Source organism: Microtus pennsylvanicus, chromosome 17 (genome assembly GCF_037038515.1).
Source record: "Microtus pennsylvanicus isolate mMicPen1 chromosome 17, mMicPen1.hap1, whole genome shotgun sequence".
Classification (NCBI taxonomy): Eukaryota; Metazoa; Chordata; class Mammalia; order Rodentia; family Cricetidae; genus Microtus; species Microtus pennsylvanicus.
The window spans coordinates 42,585,715-42,607,786 of NC_134595.1; the positions used below are offsets into that span (position 1 = coordinate 42,585,715).

At 45.5% G+C, this 22,072-nt stretch overlaps 1 protein-coding gene across 2 annotated transcripts; it reads right to left on the reverse strand.

The window, feature by feature from the left end:
- Positions 1-1,439: 1,439 nt before the first annotated feature.
- Fam124b (family with sequence similarity 124 member B) lies at positions 1,440-17,962 on the reverse strand. 2 transcript variants are annotated; one of them, XM_075951369.1, is made up of 3 exons: positions 17,563-17,962; positions 16,945-17,454; positions 1,440-2,742 (listed from the first exon to the last, which is right to left on the reverse strand). In XM_075951369.1, the coding sequence occupies exons 1-3, from the start codon at positions 17,674-17,676 to the stop codon at positions 2,110-2,112; spliced, it is 1,257 nt and encodes a 418-aa protein (XP_075807484.1). In that variant the 5' UTR covers positions 17,677-17,962; the 3' UTR covers positions 1,440-2,109. The 2 variants fall into 2 exon arrangements, with proteins under 2 accessions (XP_075807484.1, XP_075807483.1); XM_075951368.1 differs by having other exon boundaries at positions 16,945-17,962.
- Between the last annotated feature and the right edge of the window lie 4,110 nt (positions 17,963-22,072).

A 22,072-nucleotide genomic window follows, 5' to 3' on the forward strand; every position in this document is an offset into this window, starting at 1 on the left:
GAAGTTCAAGTGGGTCAAAGACCTCAACATAAATCCAGATACACTGAACCTGATGCAAGAGAAAGTGGGAAATAATCTCAGATGCATCGGCACAGGAGACAGCTTCTTGAACATCACAACCAATAGCACAGGCACTAACAGCTTCCTTTTATTTTTAATCATGAGTATACACTTAATCCCCACACTCCAGCATTGGGGCAACAGAGATTGTGTTCCTTGTGACCATGATTTCAAGACCGTAAACTGCAATTTATAATATTGGCCGTCTCCACTTGCAGGTTACGAATGCTCGTGCGATGGCTGATATTGCCAGCATGATTGGGTTGGAATGCCTAGGTCAAGTCTCTGGGAGTGCGTGCAAAGGATTATTTTGACTAGGTTAATTGAGATAGGATGAATATACCTAAAAGTGGGTGGGTTTTCCTCGAGCGGGCAATGAGTCCGGAGACCTCAAACTCTGGAACCAGGAGGATCCCATCATCATGGATTGCAACCCAGAACTGTGAGCCAAAGCAATCCCTCCCTCCCTTAACTTGCTTCTGCTGTGGTATTTTATCAAAACAACCAGACAAGTAACAAAGGCAGTGCTTCTTTATACGGCAAATATGGGCCTGGATTGTGGACTAAGTCAGAATCTCAAGCCCTCTTTAAAGAGTTGGTTCTGTAGATTATCGCAGTTGCAAAACCATTGCTACCTTTTGAGTTTGGTGGCCACAAAATGTCTAGGTATCGTATCATACATACATCATAAAGCAGGCAAAAATATGAATGGTGTGAACATATAAACGAATGAATAAGAACTTCAGATAAACCCTGGGAGCCCCCAAAAGACATCTAGTTCACAAGTCCTGTTTTAGTGACTCAGTCAGCACAACCTTTCGGCTGTCCTCAGCGGAGAGCTGAAATTTGCTAATCATCCCATGTCTTCCTTGGTTTTTTAACAAGAAGTGCTGCCCCGTTCAGAGTAGGCCATAAACAAATGAGAAATAGAATTATCACAGAGTCTAGCATTCACTTTGCCCTAGCTTTCTGGCTTCTGGTACTCTTACTAATTAAACTGGGCGGGCAGGGGGTAATAATTTTTAAAACACTTTGCATTTTCAGTCATTTCAGATGCAAAGAACTTTGAAAGGAAAACCACAAGAGGGTATGTGGTAAACAGGGCCTACTTACCAAAGGAGGTCACATAAAAATTAAAAAGCACTAAAGAATAAATAGTTCACACTGTCCAGGGGGAATAAGCCATGCAATCTCAAGTAAAAATTAAAGCCAAATTACACCCACTAATCATATCTACATAGTGTATGTGATTCATTTACATATAATGCCAGTGTTCTTTTTTTAATTTATTTATTTATTAAAGATTTCTGTCTCTTCCCCGCCACCGCCTCCCATTTCCCTCCCCCTCCCCCAATTAAGTCCCCCCCCCCAGCCCGAAAAGCAATCAGGAATGCCAGTGTTCTAATCAGGGTGCTGAACCAACACGTGTAGCTGGGTTAGTGTGCCACTGAGACGTCCAGGCATTGGGCTTTCTTCCTCTGCCTGGCTGAATTCTTTTCCATCCAGCCCGCAAACTATCAGCTCCTCATGGACTTCTAATACTGGAATTGAAAGCACTATGAACCTGTGCATTGAGAGCCTGGGGCCCTCGCGGACGAGCAAGAAACTGGACGATCCTGGATCAGCGTCTGTAGTTCTAACCTTCATTGTCAACCTAACTAGATTTAGACTCACCGTGGAAATGCACCTGGGGTGTATCTGTAAGAGTGTTTCCAGAAAGATGTAACTGAGGAAGGAAGACCCACTCCGAAAGTGGGTGGGTTCTTCCATGGGCCCGAGTCCCAGATGGAACAACAAAAATAAAAAAAGGCAAGCCAAGCCCCGGCATCCTCCCTCCTGCTCTGCCACGTAACCATAAAGGTGCATAATCAGCTGCCTCACACTCTCACTTCCGTGACTTCCCGAATGGACCCTTCCCACTGAAGTATTAGACAAAATAGTCTTTCCTAAGTTGCTTTTGTCAGGTATTTCAGAGAGAGGGGCAACTAATACAATGCTTTGTTTCTAGAACATTCTATCTTATCTGTTCTTAGACACATTCGCTTTATGCTAGATGAAGAATTCTTCTTTCTCTTCGCCCTGGACAGGAAGATGGTGGGCACATTTTGAGATTCTCTTCTTTATACCAAAGTCCCTTTGACCAGGAAGTGACAGAGGACGGAGTCTGCCCTTCACGACTCTTTGGTTTGAGGAAGCGGTCGCCTCGAAGGAAGAGCCCGACAAACAACATGGTGGCTGACTGCTCTGAAAATCCCTGGGAAATCTCATAAAAGATTGCCTGGGTTTGGAATTGGTGACGGTGAAGCCAGTGTCAACGTTTGTCTCTGCCTCGAGTTTCTGGAAGCTGTGTTCCTGAAGGGCATGCATTCGCATCTCAGGCTCCATGGGGACCGACAGGCGGTACGGCCGCAAGCCTGTGTCTGAGCTCTCTGCCAGGGAGGACCGGCCAGGGCTACTCCAGAAAGGGTCGCTAGAGCTTTCCGATGTCCCACTGGGCTGTGGGAGCTCCAGAGAATGTACTTTGAACCTCCGGCTCCTGCTCCTCCGGCTCCGTGGCTCTAAGGTTCTCGGTGTGGAGTCAGAGTTCAGCCTGGAGCACTGTGGATGCACGTCACCGCTGAGGCTGCCATTCAGGAAGGAGCACTCAGCATTTCTAACACCAAGTCCTGGCTTCGGTTGGACCTATGAGACAAGGAAAGGAAGAACCAATGTAACGTGGTTTCCCCTGCTAACTTCACAAGCCTTGTCTGGCCTCTCCTGCTTTCAGCCGCACCGTTTGAGCGGAGGTGAGACATGAATCTGTTTGAAATGATCAGTATTCTCATTCTTACTGGTTTTGAGGGGGGTGTCCGAAATGACACCACCACACTTCCTGTAGATCTGGTAGTTTAAACACCCAAAGACATGACGTGCACAGACATTTCTCAGTGACCTGACCAGATAATTTAAGTGATATATTACAACAGACAACAGTCAAAGCCTGTGGCCACCGTCAAGACAAAGACCAGAATGGGAATTCAACCTTACAACGCTGGTGGTACCTCTACTAGATCATGCTAATAAAGGAATCCTTCTTGGATGTGCCTTAGATATGGGGGTACCCCAGACAGGTTAATACGTTAGTACCTTTTTAAAACATTTTTTCCTTATTTTCTTGAGGCACCATTTATACACAGTAGAGCATATTGTCTGGGAAAACAGAAAAGACTACTTATATGAATTTTCTAGCATTTTAATTCACAAAAATTGCATTCTGGTTCCAATCTTAACACTGCTGGTCAGCAAAATCCCCATCCTATGAGTGGCTGCCCTCTCTTTGCACAGGATCAAGGTCACTGGACACCTTCCATCCTAGATTCCTGGGAAGCTGAAATGTCAGCTCTTTCACAGGGCTCTCCCAAGACGATCTCTGGACGTACCAGTTTTCACCCCAGAAGTTAGAATCTAGTACCTCTCTATGAGTTACTGTTCAAGGAACCCACAATAAAAAGGCTCTTGCCGTGGCTTTTGGTTGGCTGCGGGACTTGGAGAGATCAACTGCCTGGGAGACTGCCATCTGCTGGCTAGGGCTGAACACTGCTACACGGCCAGTGGGGAAGAAAAGACAGCAAGTGGTCTTTTCTAGCACTAGCTCCTGCGTGCTTTAATAGTACTTCTAGCCAAAACATACCCACTGGCTCAAATATAGCATAACTGTTATGAAGGAAACCAATGATTTTACAGTCAGATTTCAGGACTTCTCCCTGGGATAGAATGTATGCCTGGTCAAAGCCCATGGCTTTGATGGGGAGTTCATATGAGGTGGAATTCTTCCCTGCATGCTGTGGATGACAATGGTTAATAAAGAAACTGCTTTGGCCTGTTGATAGGGCAGAACTTAGGTAGGCGGGGAAAACTAAACAGCATGCTGAGGAGATAAAGGAGGCAGAGTCAGGGAAAAGCCATGGAGCTCCTGGCGGAGACAGACGTGCTAAAACTTTGCTGGTAGTCCACGACCTCGTGGTGATGCACAGATTAATGGATTCATAGGTCCTAGGAAAGAACTAACTATTTTTGTTGCTAAATAGTCACATCAAACTGCCTTGCAAATATTTATGCTTATAACTATAGTTTTTTATACCTATAGATTAATGGTGCTCTCAACCTGAGTCATAGAAGCTTCTTCTAAGCAGGTAGTGGTTAATGCAGAATCTCACAAATAAACTCATTTATACCAAGCCCCTCCTCACACATACAGCGGGATCAGGTAATATGGAAGACGGGAGCGGAAAGAATTTAAAGAGCTGAAGGAGGAGGAGTATTGAGAAATGCTGTCTTACAGACAGGACAAGGCTATTGTACTCATGAACTCACAGGGGCTGCGATTACCTGCACAAATCAGGACAGTCCAAATTCCAGCGTCTATAGGGGAGTGCACATGAGGCGTCATCCCTAGTGAAGAGCTTTCAAAGAGGTTAAGAGCCGAGGGGGCTATATGTCTGTGGGGTCATGAAGTTCTCTACGCTTTATGCACTGGCTTTGATGTGAGGCACCACTGCGCTAAAACAGTCTTTGAAGAGGAAAAGAGAAAACTGTACATATGCCTCTCAAAGCAAGAAGACAGAAGTGGGGCCGGGGGGGGGGGGGGAAGCAGGTCTACAATGAGTCGCTTACTGAATGCATACACAAAGTATTTTTTTTTTTGCAAATGACAGGCATACATGCTTTCTTCTAACTTTTCTCTGCGATAGAAATAGAGGAACTGCAAAGCCAATCCCCCCAAATAAGAGACATTTATTTCTTCTTTTAGAAATTTCAAATATGTCCTGCGAGAGGGTCATGTAACAGTTGTTTCACCATGGAGCTATCAGCCCAGCCCCTTGGCTCAGCCGAGACACCAGAGCCAAGCCCCACATGAATGGTGTGGCTGCAATTCAATGTATTTCTATTTGTGGACCATGGAATTTGAATTCTGTGTCATTTTCATGTTTCATATTTCTTTTCCAATCATTTAAAAATGGAAATCTATGCTGAGTTCCTTCCCATAATTGCCCAATATCTCCTCTCTTTAGATCAATGAGTCAGCAGTTCTCACTCTCTCTCTAAGTCTTCTTTCTAAAAATTCTTTACCTGGAGGTCCCAAACATGAAGCAGTCGTACTTCCGAAGCTCGAAGGCCATAACACTGGAGCAGTCATGGGTAACACTGACTGCTAAACCTTTCTCAGCCCCACTTCCATGTCTGCAGGATTTTTAAAATACAGATTTAAAAACCACCACTCCAGGATCCTTAGATTCCATTTATGGGACCAGTCCCATAGATTCCTAAAGAGCTGCACACATCTAGATACCGACCCCTAATCTACCAATGGGATTCCAAGATGGAACCCATCTACCGTGGTGCTCTTGTCCAAACCAGTTTTGCCAGCATTGAGGGGCTTTGTTGCATGGATGTCCACGGCACCTTAATATATGTACTTTGACAACCCCATGGGAGACACATCTGTCTCCGAGCATTGTTGCACACTGCAATAATAAAAAGCCCTAGCGCCCACCCTTAAGATTCAAATGTATCCAAACAAGGATGTAACATGGGTATTAAGAATGCACACATTTCCCCAGTGTTTCAAATGCATAGAAAATCTGGAAGCCACTTCTATGGGCACAGAAAAGCTGTGTCTGGGTAGTTGTCTTGTGGACAAACGGACTCCTGCAACCCTGCTGGTCACTACATCACCTAATTCCATTTCACTGTCCTGTTGGTTCAGTCTCTTCTCTCCCTCCTTTTATCTCCTCTCCCTTCTCTTGTTCTTCAATTCTTTTCTTTCTTTTTAATCCATTTGTTTTTAATAAAAATATCTTATTATGGGTTGGATATCCCTTATCCCAAATCATTCTGGGGTAATATTAGATTGCCCAGTCTGGAGAAACAAATCCTTGGGTTTGACTTTGAGACCCCATTTCATTTTCTACCAACTGCTTTCAGAAAGAAAACCCTGTGGTGTGCTATATTAAAACTCTTCAGATATGTATCCCAGAGTGGTATTCCCACAAGCATACTTGGAAGATCATGTCTATTGCAGCACTATCCATAACAGCTGATGTACAGGTTTAGCTTATGCCCAGGAAGAGAGGGAGGAATACAGAAATTGTGACACACATACATACAATGAAGTGCTAGTCAGTCATTTGCAGAAAACGAACACAATTGGAGACTATCATAGTGAGCAAAATAAGCCTGACTCAAAAAACCATATATCATGCATTATTTCATTTGTGGATCCTACATTTTATACAGGTATTTTAACATGTTATATTATAATATACCTATAATATTGCAGGCACAGCTTTCCTGTATTCTGGCAGTCACTTCCAAATAACCACACAGAGGCTAATTATTAATTATAAATGCTTGGCCAATAGCTCAGGTTTGTTACTAGCTAATTCTTACATTTTAAATTAGCCCATGTTTCTTATCTACCCTCTGCCACGTAGTGCCTTCTTTCAACACAAGACGTTTGTCTTTCTTCTTCCTAGGTCTCTGGAGACTCCCCGGAGTCCACCCTTTTTCCCAGTGTCCTTCTGGCCTGACTCTCTTGCCTAGTCTCTTCCTGCCCATCTATAGACCAGTCAGCTCTTTAATAACCAATGAGAGTAATAAATATTTGCAGTGTGAAAAGATTGTTCCACATAATACCATATGTTCTGGTGTCATTTCTGTTGCCATGATAAAATACCCTGACAAAATGCAGCTCGTGGGAGAAAGAATTTACTTGGCTTAAACTCCCAGGCTACAACCCATCATTGAGGGAAGCCAAGGCAGGAATCTGAGCAGCTGGTTACATCACATCCATAGTCAAGAGCAGAATGAAATAAATGTATGCAACCCTATTTTCTTAATAGTGTGCTATGTTCTCAGCTAGTTTTCTTATACTGTTCAAACCCTATGCCTAGGGAATGGTGTTGCCCACAATAGGCTAGGACTTTTTACATCAATTGACGAACACAACCCACAGACAAGTCCATAGGTTAACCTGATCTAGATAATTCCTCATTAAGACTCCTGTCCTTGGTAATTCTAGGTTGTGTCAAATTCAGTTAAAACTAACCAGCCCATTGTATACGCATACATGACATGAAAATAAACGTGAGATTGTATGAAGAAATTAAAGGGAAGCACATCCCACATCAGGAATGGCAAACATATGGAGAAAGAAGAGAAATGAATAAGTCTGAAGTACAAGTTATATACTTATATGAAGATGTCTTTATGAAAATCATTACTATGAACCCAAAGACAAACACATAGGCATCCTCATGAATATTAACCTTCATCAGGCGATGAAAGGAGACAGAGACAGAGGAGCACGGGACAGAAATCTCAAGGTCCAAATCAGGAGCAGAAGGAGACGGAGCACGAGCAAGGAACTCAGGACCGCGAGGGGTGCACCCACACACTGAGACAATGGGGATGTTCTATCGGGAACTCACCAAGGCCAGCTGGCCTGGGTCTGAAAAAGCATGGGACAAATCCGGACTAGCTGAACATAGAGGACAATGAGGAATACTGAGAACTCAAGAACAATCGCAGTGGGTTTTTGATCCTACTGCACGTACTGGCTTTGGGGGAGCCTAGGCAGTTTGGATGCTCACCTTAGGAGACCTGGATAGAGGTGGGCGGTCCTTGGGCTTCCCACAGGTCAGGGAACCCTTATTGCTCTTAGAGCAGATGAGGGAGGGTGACTTGATTGGGGGAGGGGGAGGGAAATGGGAGGCGGTTGCGGGGAGGAGGCAGAAATCCTTAATAAATAAATAAATTAAAAAAAAAACCTCCCTACCAAAAAAAAAAAAAGAAAATCATTACTATGTACAATGAATATACTCTAAGAAAATGTTATATGAAAGAAAGAAAGAAAGAAAGAAAGAAAGAAAGGAAGGAAGGAAGAAAGAAAGGGAGAAGGAGGAAAGAGAGAAAAGAAAGAAAGAAGGAAAAAAGACAGGAAGAAAGAAAGAGAGAAAGAAAGGAAGGAAGGAAGGAAGGAAGGAAAGAAGAGAAGAGAAGAGAAGAGAAGAGAAGAGAAGAGAAGAGAAGAGAAGAGCTCTGAGACAGTTAAATGGTAAAGGCATTTACCATTAAGCCAGATGTCTTGCATCTGATACCCAAAACCCACGTGGTGGAAGGAAAGACTGACTCCCTCAGATTCCCTGCAGATCTCCTTGTCCCCATCATGATGGTGCACTTTATGGCTTTTCCTTGGTATATCTGAACTGCTGGTCATTTTGTGCTTGGGGCCATTGTTAACATAGATTTGTGTGTGCACTCTCACTCCCTCTATTTCTCTCTATCTTTCACAATAAATAAATAAGTCTTAAAAAGATGAAAGAAAGAGAAATCTGCTTCCCCTTGACACATAGACTAACGTCAAATTAGAACAAGATTGGTCTAGAAGTCACAGCTAGGTCTACGTCAGCAGTCTCCTGGACTCCAGAGTCATTGGGCCCCTCAGAACCAGCCCGGTAGGCATGCCCGCCCCTCGGTTCTGATTCCCTAGCCCCTCCTGTGGATTTCCTCTCCCATAAAACACTCTGCCTTTGAACACCCAAGTGAAGCCCAGGACTCCTCTCATGTTACACCTGATTTTTGGCACCAACACGGTTCCTAGATTTCAGTCTCTTGGTCCTCCATCTTCCTATATTCTACAGCCACTGGAAAGCCAAAGAGTATTGCGTCAACCATTCCCCTGCCGTCCTCTTCTCCCACATCACTTCCTCCCTGCCATTACTTCCACCAAACACTCCCAGCCTTGGACTGGAGTCAGGATTGGAGTCACACATCCGCCTTTCCTTAATTTGGGCACAAGGTGTAGAAAAGCACAGGCTACAAAAGCTGGTGTTACGAGGCAGCTGTGGCTTCTGGCTTCAGCCAGGCTGTATCCCGTCCTCCTGTTCCCTTGGTCTCCCCGCTCTGGTTAGCACGGCTGCTGTGCACCCATTAAACTGTCCCGAAAGCTTTAGAGGTGCAACCTCCCTTTAGTACCGCAGCAGTCTCGTGAGAAGGTCTCAGGCCCTCTGTTTCAGAGGAAGCAGGCACCGTCCTTAGTTACAGCTCCGTTCATCCTGCCCATGGGGAAGGGACCAGCCGCTACCTGTATTGTGATCTCCATTACCCTCTCTGCCTTCTCCATGACCTCAGCCTCTCAATCATTTTTTCTCCTCTCTCCCTGCTTCTCCTCTCTCCCTCTCCTCATTCTTTTCAGCTAGTAATAGGGCTTCTCAAATCTCCTATCTTTTCTCTCCCTTTCTAGCTTTCTCCCCACTGCTCTTCGGTCCAACATTTGTTTCTAAAATATTTTATTTTTCCTGCTAACCCTGCTTCAACAACCTCCACCTCTGCCTATGCTTCCACAAACCAGCTCATCTACGGTCAGTTTTGTTGTGAGCTCCTAGAAGGATTTTCCTCTGCGGTCTGTATCCTTCATTTCTGTGGTCTTCTCTTCAGGTTTCCAGACCAACCTACTCCTTTCCCCTTCTCCTCTGCCTTTCTCGGGTTCCATAAAGGTGGTTTTTCTTTTCATGTGGTTCATGTAATGTCACAGTTGTCCCGAGATAACCTGAGCGAGCCCTCGTTTTTAAAAAAAAAGTATTTGTATTTCATGTGTATAAGTGTTTTGCCTACACATATGCCTCTTGCCTGTGGAGATGCGAAGAGGGTAGCAGAGTCCCTGGAACAGGAGGTACAGACGTGGTGAGCAGGGAATGCTGGTGCTGGGAATTGAACCTGTGACCTCTGAAAGAGCAGCCAGTGCTCTTAACAACTGAGCCATCTCTCCAACTCCCCTGAGCCTTCTTAATCTGTACAGTGGTTCTCAACCTTTCCAATGCTGCAACCCTTTGAAGCAGTTCCTCACGGTCCTCACGGCAGTTTTGCTACTATTCTGAATCGTGAGGTAAATATTTTTGGAGACCGGAGTTTGTCAGAGGGTCTGATTCACAGTTTGAGGGCTGCTGCCCTGTACACACGCCTTGCCAGACTTCAGATATCTGTGCCTTTAGTCATACAAGTGACTAGGCTCACAGAAACATAGCTACCACTCTCGTCTGTCTCTAAAGCTTCACATCTACCTGCCCAACTGCCTTCCAGGCACCAGTCCCTCAAATACAGCGCTCTCCAAACCATCTGCACCACCGAATTCATCTGCCTTCACAGAAACTCTGTTCTTCTTCATTTACCTGATTATCACTCTGTTTCCCAAGCAAGAGCCTCTTCTGCCCCTTTCCATGCCCCGGGTAGAGCAGTCGCCTACTCCCGTGGATTCTGGCTCCTAGACTCTCACAGGTTTTTCTCTTCTCACTGTTGTTAGCCTTACAGCTTAGCAGGTCTCATCGGAACCATCATGTCCTCTGGCCTTCCGACTAGTCCACTCTTAACTCTCCTCTCGGGGAGCCTTTCACCATCCTTAATGGCTTCCTGCTTGTCTCAAGATGAAGGTGAACCCTTTGATTAGTCCACTTTGCCCATCTGCAGCAAGAAGCCATGATGCTTGGGAACGCATCGCCTTCTCCCTTTGAATGTCTTCCAACCCCTAAAGCATAGCCTGCCCTTTCCCGTTGTTTCTGATCATCTGTCATCTTTCCCACCTAGAAGGGCTCCCTTGGAACCTTTTCACTGCAAGCCCTAAGCTCTGTCAACCGCGGGTTTCTACCTCATCTCTTCATGGAAGGCCTCTCAATGTCACTACGTTTAGATTAGGCGCTCCTACATGGTGATCTCGCCACTGATTAGCTGTGAGACGTTACACAACTTACTTAATAATTTCTATGCCTGTGATTCCTCACCTGTAAGAGAAGGTAAGTGCCAGCATCACAAGATTGTCATGGAAACGAACGATACAATGTCTGGTATATGGGAATGCTGTTCACGGCATGGTTGTGTCCACTGTCTGATACTGCTGTTTCTTCTCACAGACCTTGGCATTCTGTTGTGTGCTGGGTTATGCGTCTATCTCCTCTGCATGTCTACACCCGTGGACTGCCAAGGTTTCATTAAGCTCTTCATCACAGAGCCTTTCACACTTAGTACGTTGCCTACAACAAGACAAGTTCTTGGCGACAAGAACTCAGTACTTGTTGAACAGACAAAGCTTAACATTTAATGAAATCCATTCTTTCTGCACAGAGAAAAGAATGGAAATTAAGGTCCATAAACCAAACACCTGGCTGATATTTCATGACCTCATGGGGTTAGTTTTCAACCTGGGGCAAGTAACTTAGTGGTAGAGTACAGATGGAGCATGTTCAAAACGCTAAACACACACAAAAAGAAAAAGAAAAGAAAAAGAATTTTAAGTGAATATTTTTTTCTCTTTTCATACAACTGGATGTTTCTGCAATCTTCCTAAGACAGAGAGGGAACATATCAGGCAGAGAAGAGCCTGAGATCTTTAGGTCATATGGAAGAAAAACCTTGTCAATCTAAAAATGTAGTGTGGGCTGTCAGAATGAGAAATTTCCAAGAGACAGAATTCTGAGTGATTTGGACAAATCCCTGGAGGAGGTGTAAATCTTCTCTTGTCAGAAAACAAATGGAAACACATTTATTGGAATTGTGATCGCCAGGAGCTCGGCTTTCTAAGAACTGAAATGCCACAAACTGAGAACAAGGTTTTCCCAAGTTCGGAGAACATCAACATTTACGATAAACAGGGGGAGGGTTCATCCCTCATTGCAAGTCTCAACTTGAAAAACATGAGAAAATGATCATAGAAGGATGATTCAACTATTGAGGACCAGGCTCCTTCCTATGACAGGAAAAAATACGGTCTTCCTGATAGTTTTTCACAAAGGTACCAAAAGGATATCTCCGAGTTGGGAAAAATGATGATGTAGAAGCAAACTAGGTAGATGCGAAGAGACTCTCAGATGGCACCAGACCACTGAAGAGTGGAAAACCTTTTCCAACTAACTGCTTTGAAAACTCCTTAATCCACTGAGAAGCCTCAAATGCTAACCTGCTATTCTATAGTGGTCAATGCCTTTGACTCTCACCTGTCAAGAATGGTGCAGCCCAGGTACTCAGTTAATGCAGAAGTGAGAGTGTGTGATGGCCTGAGGTGAGCCGGGTGTAGGGAGGGAGGACAGGAAGGTAAGAACAAAGAAGAAGGGGTCTTGAAGTCTGCATGAGGACAGCTTGGACATGCAAGAAAGAAGTTCTTGAATAAACTGCTTATTTCTGGAGAAACAAGATTACATCATTCCACTTACAGGAAATGCCTTAAACAGGTAAATTCAGGAAGACAGAATAGAGCATAGGCTGCCCAGCGCTGTTCAGAAGAAGGAATGCTGAATTCAGTTCAGTAGGGGTGGAGTTTTGCTTTGGGCTGATGGCAAGAAGTTTTGTGGACAGTGTCCCTTAGAGAGAACTAACAGCCTCTGACACCCAAAGGCAGCCATTGCTCTGCTTTTGTGCAGCCTCCGCAAGTTTCTACAGGACAAAGCGCTTGCATGTACGTTCTTTCACTTGATTCACATAACACAAATTATACATGTCAGTTCTGCCCACAGGCTCCACCAGCAGCTGGATATGATGCTAAAGTTAGAACCAAAGCTGTCTATCAAGTGTTCACACATACACAAATGCCCATGCCTCCCATTTCCAAGCACTAGCTTGAATACTGCCTTCATCCGAGTGAACTAGAAAAGTTGCCTTCCTTCTTGATGCTCCTAGCCCGTGATGGATCATATTTCTGAAGACCTGGCCTCTGGCCACTGGTCCATCCGTGTGCCATGATATCATTCCTTCTACTGCAGTTCTGTGCAGCCTCAGGCACCGCGCTAACTGTGTTCTGCTAAGGAAGTGTTGTACTACACGCTGCCTCTTCCTTTCAGAACACATTTCCTCCCATTCATGGTTGGCCCCTGCTGTGTCCTCTAGCCCATGCAGGTCTTCTCAGCACTTCTCCTCCAGAAAGTTGCTCCCTGGCGCCTTGGATTCAGCATCTCTCCTGCCTCTTTGCCCCCACCCAGGCCCTATGGAGAGTTATCTGTAGAGAGGTTAATTTGTGATTTTGATCCTCTCAGTGTCAGATAGGATTTTTTGTTTGTTTGTTTTTTGTTTTTTTGAGACAGAGTTTCTCTGTGGCTTTGGAGCCTGTCCTGGAACTAGTTCTTGTTGACCAGGCTGGCCTCAAACTCACAGAGATCTGCCTGCCTCTGCCTCTGCCTCCCAAGTGCTGGGATTAAAGGCATGCACCACCACCGCCAGGCGATACGATTTTCTTAAGTGAAATTTGGTTGCAAACTTTCAACAGTTGCCTCCTCCGCTCTGATCTTAATTAAGGACCTTCATCCTTTTGTGACAGCTCCAGATGTCAGTGTGACCCCACACAGCACCTGAAGTTCAGGCCAGATCTCTGCCTCAGGACTAACTTTTTCACAGAACTCCATTCTTTGGGTACAACCATCAATTCAGAAGAGAGAATAGAGTCTACATTGGTCCAATTGGAGTCTAATCCAGAAACTTTATTGGACTATTATGAATTGATTATAGAGCTAAGAACAAGGTAGCAGAGCTAAGAACTGGATCCTAGGGGTGGGCCTCTTAGTTACAAAAGTAAGACTATTCATCATCTGTCCCTATTGCCCTAACACTTATGCCAAGAAAGTTTACAGTGGGCTTTACCTCTTAAACATCTCACTTCGTTCTAAGCACAAAATGGCTGTACTGTAGCTACAACATGCTAATTTCAATAGCATAGTATAGTCTAGCCTTTTGTACTACTCTCTACTCAAACACTCTTACGACAAGAAATCACAGAAAATAATACCTCCTTTTGTTTGCAAAAGTATAGAGTCATCAGTAGGAAGAGATCAAAAAGTGACCAAGAGTAGTGTTCTGGAGAAGGTAAGATGCGCCCAAAGGGAGAGTTCAAGGGAGGCCACGAGAATGAAGGACTCATGCTGGGTCCCTGCTTAACGGATGCTGGGACTTCTAAAACATCCCGAGACAATGGAGTCATCTTGATATTCCTTACTGGATTTTCCCTCATCAAAATCTTCTCTAGACTCCCCAAATTTGATTCAGCTTTCTGAAATGACTAATTATCTCTATGTGTCTCCCAGTCAAACATCACTTAGCCTTCAGGAGTGGGAGCGAATGGGGACATGCTCCCTGCCGCATGCCAGGCATGTTAAGTTGAATTCCAGGGCTTAACCAGAACTAAATGTGGAAGTTCAGACGTCCGGGGAACTGGGGAGTTGGACACAAGGCATCTAAGCAGCAAGGTAGTAGACACGGCACTTGCGTGGTGACCCCAGTGGGAGTGGAGGTCAGAGGACAACTCTGTGGCCGTGTTTCTCACCTTCCACCCCGGGGAGTCCTAGAAAGGGGAAGCAGGTCCTTGGCCGTGTTTCTCACCTTCCACCCCAGGGAGTCCTAGAAAGGGGAAGCAGGTCCTTGGCCGTGGCTGCAAGCTCCTCTACCAGACGAGACATCTCCCTCACACTGGGTCTGATTTTAAATTCTTTTATCAGTAAGACAAAGAACTCACAAAAATGAACCCTGATTTCCACATCTTGGGGGTGTCCTCCCAGCTGTCTGGAGCCTTTACTTTTGTTCTACAAATATCTCCTATGTTTTACTCAAGGAAAAAGAAAAAGATTAGTTCACGATAGAATCGATATAATTCATGCTTTATTAACTAAGGGAAATAGGTGGTGATGAAGTCAGACAAGGGGAAAGGTAATATTTGCTACCGAGCGTGATTCCATACACTAGGCCTTAAGGGGCCTTCTGATCCGTTCTGATCATTTCCCAAGGACAGACACCATGGGATATCTGCTTTGACTACTGTATAACTTCTGCACAGGTATAAGCACAGGGACCGCCACCACCTGCCCATCTCCCACGCCCCACTTCACCTCTATGGTGCCACCATTAGTCAAACAGACTTTGAGACCTGACAGAGATACACCCTAGCTGTGTCTTGGACAAATAACTGTGCTTCAGTCTTCTCATCTGTAACAGGAATGGCAGTAACTTCATAACTAAATAAAATTAGTAATTTGAGAATCTTAGTACAGTGTATAATATGCACAACAGCAGCTAAAATGTAACGATGCGCATTTACGGCATTTACGCCATTTCATGCAGATTAGCCACCTTAATGCAGGAAGACGCCAGTATCACCTTCACTGAGCTAAGGTCATCACAACAGCTACTAAATGCTAAAGCTTAGCTGCCACACCATATGCTGTTAGAGACAGCACATGGCAGCCATCATGACTAGGTAAACACCTGGTTGTGTTTAGCGTCGGGAGGATGGCTGACAGGGGTGGTTTTCAGATTTTCTGTAGAAGGCATTCTGGGTGTTGAACTTGGTTTGTGCTTAAATTTGACAGTGGTAGAGAACGCTGCGAGATGAAGCACATAGTAATGCAAACCTAACACTCCCAGACACCATGACAACTTGCCCTTCCTTAAGTCTGTGGAAAAAGCTCGTGGCATTGTTGCCTGTTGCTGTAGCCTTGATCGGGCCCTGGACGGATCTGTGCTACTGCATAAGCAGCCTGCTCTTGCTGGTTAACGTTTCCTATTCTTCTTTCTATCCCTTTCCCCAGTGTGCTTTCCGTAACACTCAGGCTTTCCTCCTCCTCTAAGGCTCCTCCCTGATCTGTGACTGACCTCCATGCAGACTAACTCAGACAGCATGGCTGTTCTCTTTCTCTTCCTTATCTCCCTCCTCTGGCCCCTGTTGAGATTTGCAGCTTGCCTGCACTGAATTGTTTCTCTTCTTCTTCTTCCTCTTCCTTCTCCTCCTCGTCTTTCTCTTCCTTCTTTCTCTTCCTTCTTCTCCTTTTTCTCCCCCTCTTCCTCCTCTTCTTTCTCCTCCTCTTCTTTTAAACACCAAGAAATTTGCCCTCGAGTTTCTGCCTGGGTCTGTTCTTAAATTCCTTTATTAATGAGACTAAGAACCAAAAGGGGAGAGCTCCATTTCCCCCGTAACAGGCACAACTCTGGCAAGATGCTCCAAAATTTCCAGAAATATTATTACTGAGTCTGAGGGGGCAACATGTGTAAGGATGGGTGACCAGCACGGTGAAGGGCATCCTGGGGAGGGAGCATTGTCAGATTTGCGGGCTTTTCAGATGAAGATTCACACAAATCAGACGTTACTTTCCTATCACATGAGGAGCCTGTATAATTTGAAGCCTGTGCCTGTCAACTGCAGTATCTATTAGAATCACACAATGAGCCCTTTTATTCTTTTGTAAGAAATGCTCTCTGGGTCTCCCCAGACTTGCTGGTCTAAGGGGACTGTGGAACAAGTTGGCACGCACAAGGTTTTAACCTCCCCAGTCTCTTAAAATGTAATCAGGTTGAAAACCACCTCTAGGGTTCATCCAGACATAGCATCATACCTTTCCAAGTGCTTGTGTGACCGTCCTGGCAGGGATGAGGCCATTTAGAAGATATGTTTGCGCCCCCTCCTTTGCTTATCAGACTAATGACACAATGGGGAAACTCAGATTTCGCCAGGAATCTCATGCTGCAGAGAGGAGAAAGCTGGGGCCCTGATGGTGGCCAGACTGTTCTGCAGGAGAGGTTGAACTGAGACAATGGTGAATGGATACTAACTGGGACCACACCCTGGCCGGGACTACTTAGTTAGATACACACACATACTTCTTGCCCTCTATTTAAACCTAAACTTCATGTCAAGGAGAGGGTTCTGCTGTATCTGCTTTGAATAGACCTCCTATCTCCGTTTTTCACTATTTTGCATCTTTTTAATTGGCCTACTGAGGATGGGTGGCCAAGCCTCTCTTGTCTAAGTTTCCAGGGCCCTGGCTCTGACCCTACCAACGCTAGTAACCCTGGCACATATAAGAAACACAAGAAACGGAATACCTGCAGCAGAATCTTATTGCCGTCATAGTCCCGAGTCTGCCACCTGGTGCTGCTGATGGGAACGCAGGGATTGGGTAGAAGAGGCACCAGCTGGCCGATCTCTTGAACCTTGAACTGCAGCACGGAAGACTCTTTGGGATCCACTGGCGTTCCCAGAGGCAGCTGCTTCAGAGAGAGCTGCAGGCTGAAGCCGTTGGTGGCATAGAGAACAAAGACACAGAAGTTGCTCTTCTGCACGGTGGCGTCTCTCTGCAAGATCATCTCGTACAGCCTGATGGCATCCTCGTAGTTGTCAAAACTGCAGTACAGAGTCACTCTGAGGATATCCGTGCCACAATGCACCGGCCGTATGCCCCACACTGGCATCTGGTGGTGCAGACTGTAGAATTCCTGGTTGGCAGGGAGATAGGTACAAGGCCTCCCCTGTGCATGCTGGGTAGGGAAACCCTGCCAGGGTGAATGTTGTAGGAAGTCCAAGACTCGAAACAGCCGCTCCTGTCCTAGGCTTTCCTGAAGAAAGAGCAAAACAGACATCCCTGGGAAACGGGCCCTCCGGGGGTGGTACCTTTCATGGCAATTCACTGGTCTGGCCCGTTCAGACACCAGGAAGAGACGCACCTCTGGGCAGATGCAATCCAGGAGTTGGTCCAGCGCCTGCTGCAGAAGCGAGCCGTTCCCAGTGTCAGCAAGAAGATGCACAGTCAAGGCTAGCGACTCCTGTGTCTCGTCCATGGTACGCCTAGGTGAGGATGATAGTGAAGGCCACCCAGCAGGGCCCACCGTTCAGCCTTCTAAGGTGAACCAAGGCCTTCCACGGAGCCCTCTAGATAAACTTCAGCAACTTCTGAACCAAGCTCTGAGCCAAATCACACACACTCCTGGCTTCCTCCAATGTTCCAGCAGGGAATGTCCCTCAAGTGTGGACTTTGCTACACACAACAGCAGTAGCTCCGTGTCATCCGGTCTGGGCAGAGGTAATATTGGCTTGGCTTTTTCAGGCATTCCCTGGGGTTTCTGTTTGACCTAAAAACCTATAATGCTGAGAACCACGCCAGTGGGTGGGTCTTACATTCAACTCAGTAAAGGAAATGACCAGGCGGAGAGGAATAGGAGGCGGCTCTGTTGCGCTGATAACCATCTATAGCTCTGTTACGCTGAAGAGACATCCATTTGGTGGACCACAATGGGCGCTGACTTCCTCCTTAAATACCCTGATGTTTACAGTGGCCTGCCAGGCCACCTGAATAGAATGCCTTTTTTAAAACCCTCCCAGCCTTGTCCCTTTGCCAGAGCCTTCAGTACCCATTTCTTCTGTTTCATTTTGACTATTTTATACTAGTTACAAAGAGAGAGAGAGAGAGAGAGAGAGAGAGAGAGAGAGAGAGAGAGAGAGAGAGAGAGAGAGAGAGATTTTTGTCTCTGCAGTGCCGGCCTCCTCGAGAACTGTTTGCCTGAACTATGTCTGGGTGCACTAAAAACAACATTAAAACAAACTAAGTCACCTTTGGTTGGTGCAAATTTGTAGGAAGTGAAATTTCCTGTCAGTAATTATTATGTCTTCCTACTGAGAATCTGTTGATAAACTGTCCTAAAGCTTTAGAGGAATTGAATTAAGCAGCCAACAAACCTACAAAGAAGGGAGTTTTACTCCCTGCTTCGCTGACGCGAAATTGAGGCATAGAAAAACATCAGATAAGTTGCCCAGACTCACACAATGAAGTGGCCGAGGGAAGATTTGAAAGATCGGCAGGGCCCACATGCCGTGCTCCGTCTCTAAGAGCTGGGAAGGCCAGTCACAGTTTATCGTTTTGTTTACTGTTTGTTTGTTTGTTTGTTTTCTTGAAGTGAGGAAAAGCCGCCATGCCAACTTCCAGTTGGCACATTTTCCTGTGGATCCAGGCTGTTAAATCTTACACAGAACATCACACAGTTGACGTCATCACCTAGTCTGTTCCTGAATCCTTTAGTAGTCAGGCATAGAAACAAATACTTGTAATCCCACCATTCACGAGACTGCGACAGCGGGATTACTGTGAGTTCAAGGCCAGTTGGGTTACGTAGAAGCCAGTCTAGGCAATATAGCAGACCTCCATCTCAGCAAAAAAACAAACAAACAATGTTATTAGGATAGTCATCTGCCAGTGGGTCTGCGTGTGCCCCGTGTTCTAATGTGAATGTGTTCAAAGGGAAGGTATGACGCTGCACTGAATCAGCGTGTGTAGGAGCTTTCTAATGCACAACCAACTTTAATGAGAGCGATAACTTCCTCCCACTTTACGTCTTCTATTCACGGCTTCCTTCAGTAGTGGGAAAGCTGTGATCCTGGGCTTTGATCACGGGCTGGAGACTCTAATTCTGAAGAGACACTTTGCTCTCCATAACTAAGGATGGAGGGGAGGTGGTGTGCCTGGGAAAGGACCAGGCAGAGCCTCACAGCTGAGTCTACATATCTTCTGGTTCCATTTATAGCTCTCTTTATACTGTAAAAGTCTCACAGATATATGGAAGAAGAAACAGATTCTTTCTGTCGCTGACTTGCCCAAACAGTCAATTAACCCATTTTCTTTTTCAAACTTCTGTGTCCTAATTTTTTGGACTACAGGGAAGCTGGGGCAGGGGAAGTTATGGACCTGATCTCTTGGTTACAGAGGATAACCACATTTAAAGTCTTCAATTAAAACTTCAATCCGTAGAAAGGAGTCCTCTCCATTGACAACCTGCCCACAGTTTTCATCGATTGCATTTTATAATCCTAAGATTTCTGTATTAGAAAATTTATAGGGATATAATTTGTAACTGACAAATTGTTTTCAGATTCATTTTGCTTTAACTTTCTGGGAATTGTTAGAAGGTTTTAAAAGAATTACAGCTCTCAAGCTTTTTTTTAAAAAAAAAAACGCCTCTTAATTCATGTCACATGCTGACATTTGAAAGCAATAACTCTCTTTCCTTGGTATAAGGCCCTTTCCTCTCCCACAACCTTTCTCTTACAGAGTCGCTCTTCTGAGTCACTTTAGAGCAAACCCTGGATTTTGAAAGACCTTTTGAAATTCTTAAAATAGCACAAATAACTCTACATGTTTGAAGAGAAACTCCCACCGTTGAAACAAAAGTATTAGCTCATTAGCCATCAGCATTGTGTCTAAGGCGGATGTTAACAATCTTACACGGGAACAGGTTGTCGAGCCTTCCATCCAACGTTCTTCCTCCCTCTTGGGGTTGTCATCTATGGCTTTGTATAAAATATGTCTTTCATCTATCTGTTGGCAGCTAAAGTGCAGAGCAATTGCAACCAGGAGCAGTGGAGGGGGTCAGCCAGCACCTTGACTGACTGTCTTTGCCCGTTCTTCTCCTGGAGCAACGTGATATCCTGACCAACCATCCCCCCACCCTGTCACTGCCTCCACCTATGCTCACCCTCCCCCACTCACAGCAAAGGGCAGCTTCTTAATGCCACAGTAAGTTTTGTTTTTTGAACAGTGCTCCTGTGGAAAGCACAGAGGGAAACATTCAGGACATCATCACCTGTGACTTGCTGACTCCAAATCTCTACCTTATTTTCCCTAAACGTGGAAGCCCTGACCGGGTTCCTGTCGGCTACCAGTGGGGCTACTCTTGACAGCAAGGCGGAAGCATTGGTGACAAGACATCAACTTCTTAAAATGTGTTGGGATGCATGAGACTTGCCGGATTTGTCCGTTCCGTGAATCTCATAAACCTAGTGTGAGACCCTGAAACCCTGAAGTTCCCACTCCCACACCCAGGAAATCTTTCAGAACATTTCTTTCCACCTTTAATATATCAAATATGTTTATATTTCTAACACGTTGAAAAACTGGCTTTTCCCCCAGAGTAGAGGACACAATCGTCCAGGTCCCATTTCTCCCAGGAGAAGTGCCTGACTGAGGCTGTTGGTATCATGATCAAGGGTGCTGCAAGTTGTCTAGGAGATCTGTGGGAGGAGATGCGAGGTGTGGAGGAGGAAAGATGCTACTTAAGTCTTGATAAGTGAGAGGGAAGGATTCAGGCAGGTGGGGAGGTTGGGCTTGGACTGAGGGGCAAGGAGCCTGTGGGAAGAGGGTTCTCAGAAATGTGGCTGACTAGAAAGTCAGACATCTCACTCCAGCTGGAAGGAAGGCAAGGGCCTTGTAAGCACAGTTTGAGCTGTATTGATTTCATGGACAGGACCGTAGAAGGGCCGTCTTGGACAAAAGGGATGTAAATACAAGATCTCATTATGTAGCTTGTGTAGCCCAAGATGCCTCAAAGTCAGAGTCCATCCAACTCTGCCTCCCATGTGGTGGGATTACAGGTCTGCGTTACCCACTCCTGGCCAAAGAGTTGTCTTGAAAAAACACGAGGCCATGCTTTGAGAAACTGCTGATCCAAATGCTGTATAGAAACCCAGTGAGGATGCTTGTGAGCTAGCTATCATCCAATCAGGCTTCCCACAGTAGTGTCCATGGGTTTGGGCGAGGCTATCAGTACCAAATAAGGATTAAGCCAGAAAAGGAGCATCAGGTAGAGCGTAAGGTACATGGCGTGAACACATTGAGAGGATGTCCCTTGGATTCAGAGTAGAGATATCGAGTACCACCTCGGAGTGGAGCAGCAAACCAGAGACTACGTGCTGAATTAACACCGACCCACCTTCAAGTCTAACTAACAGAGATTATGATGGGGATGGAGCAGAGAGGAGGATAGGCATACTCCATGAGACAAGAGACATTTATGTGGTACCTGGGGACAAAAAAGAGAATGGGATATGCTATCCTAACTGTGTGGTGCTTGGGTCTTTGGTCACAAGATTCCAGGACATGGCTTTGAGTGGCAGATATTGTCACTTAGATACTGTCACAATTGTGAAGCATTCCTCCTCCTCCTCAATTAGGACAGCTGAAAAGCAGAAGCCATATCCCAGCAGACTTCAGACCCAGGTAAATCTGCTCCCCACAGGCAGCATCTGAAGGAACAATGGTGGGGAGGGCCACCTCTCTCACAGGGTTACTTCCTGCTAGCAGCTTCTTACTCTCTACCCGTGGAGTGGGCAAGGCAAAGCTCTGTTATAGATACAGGGCTCTTGGCATCTCCTAGAAGGTGAGACACCCTTGCTGGGAGTGAGGAATGT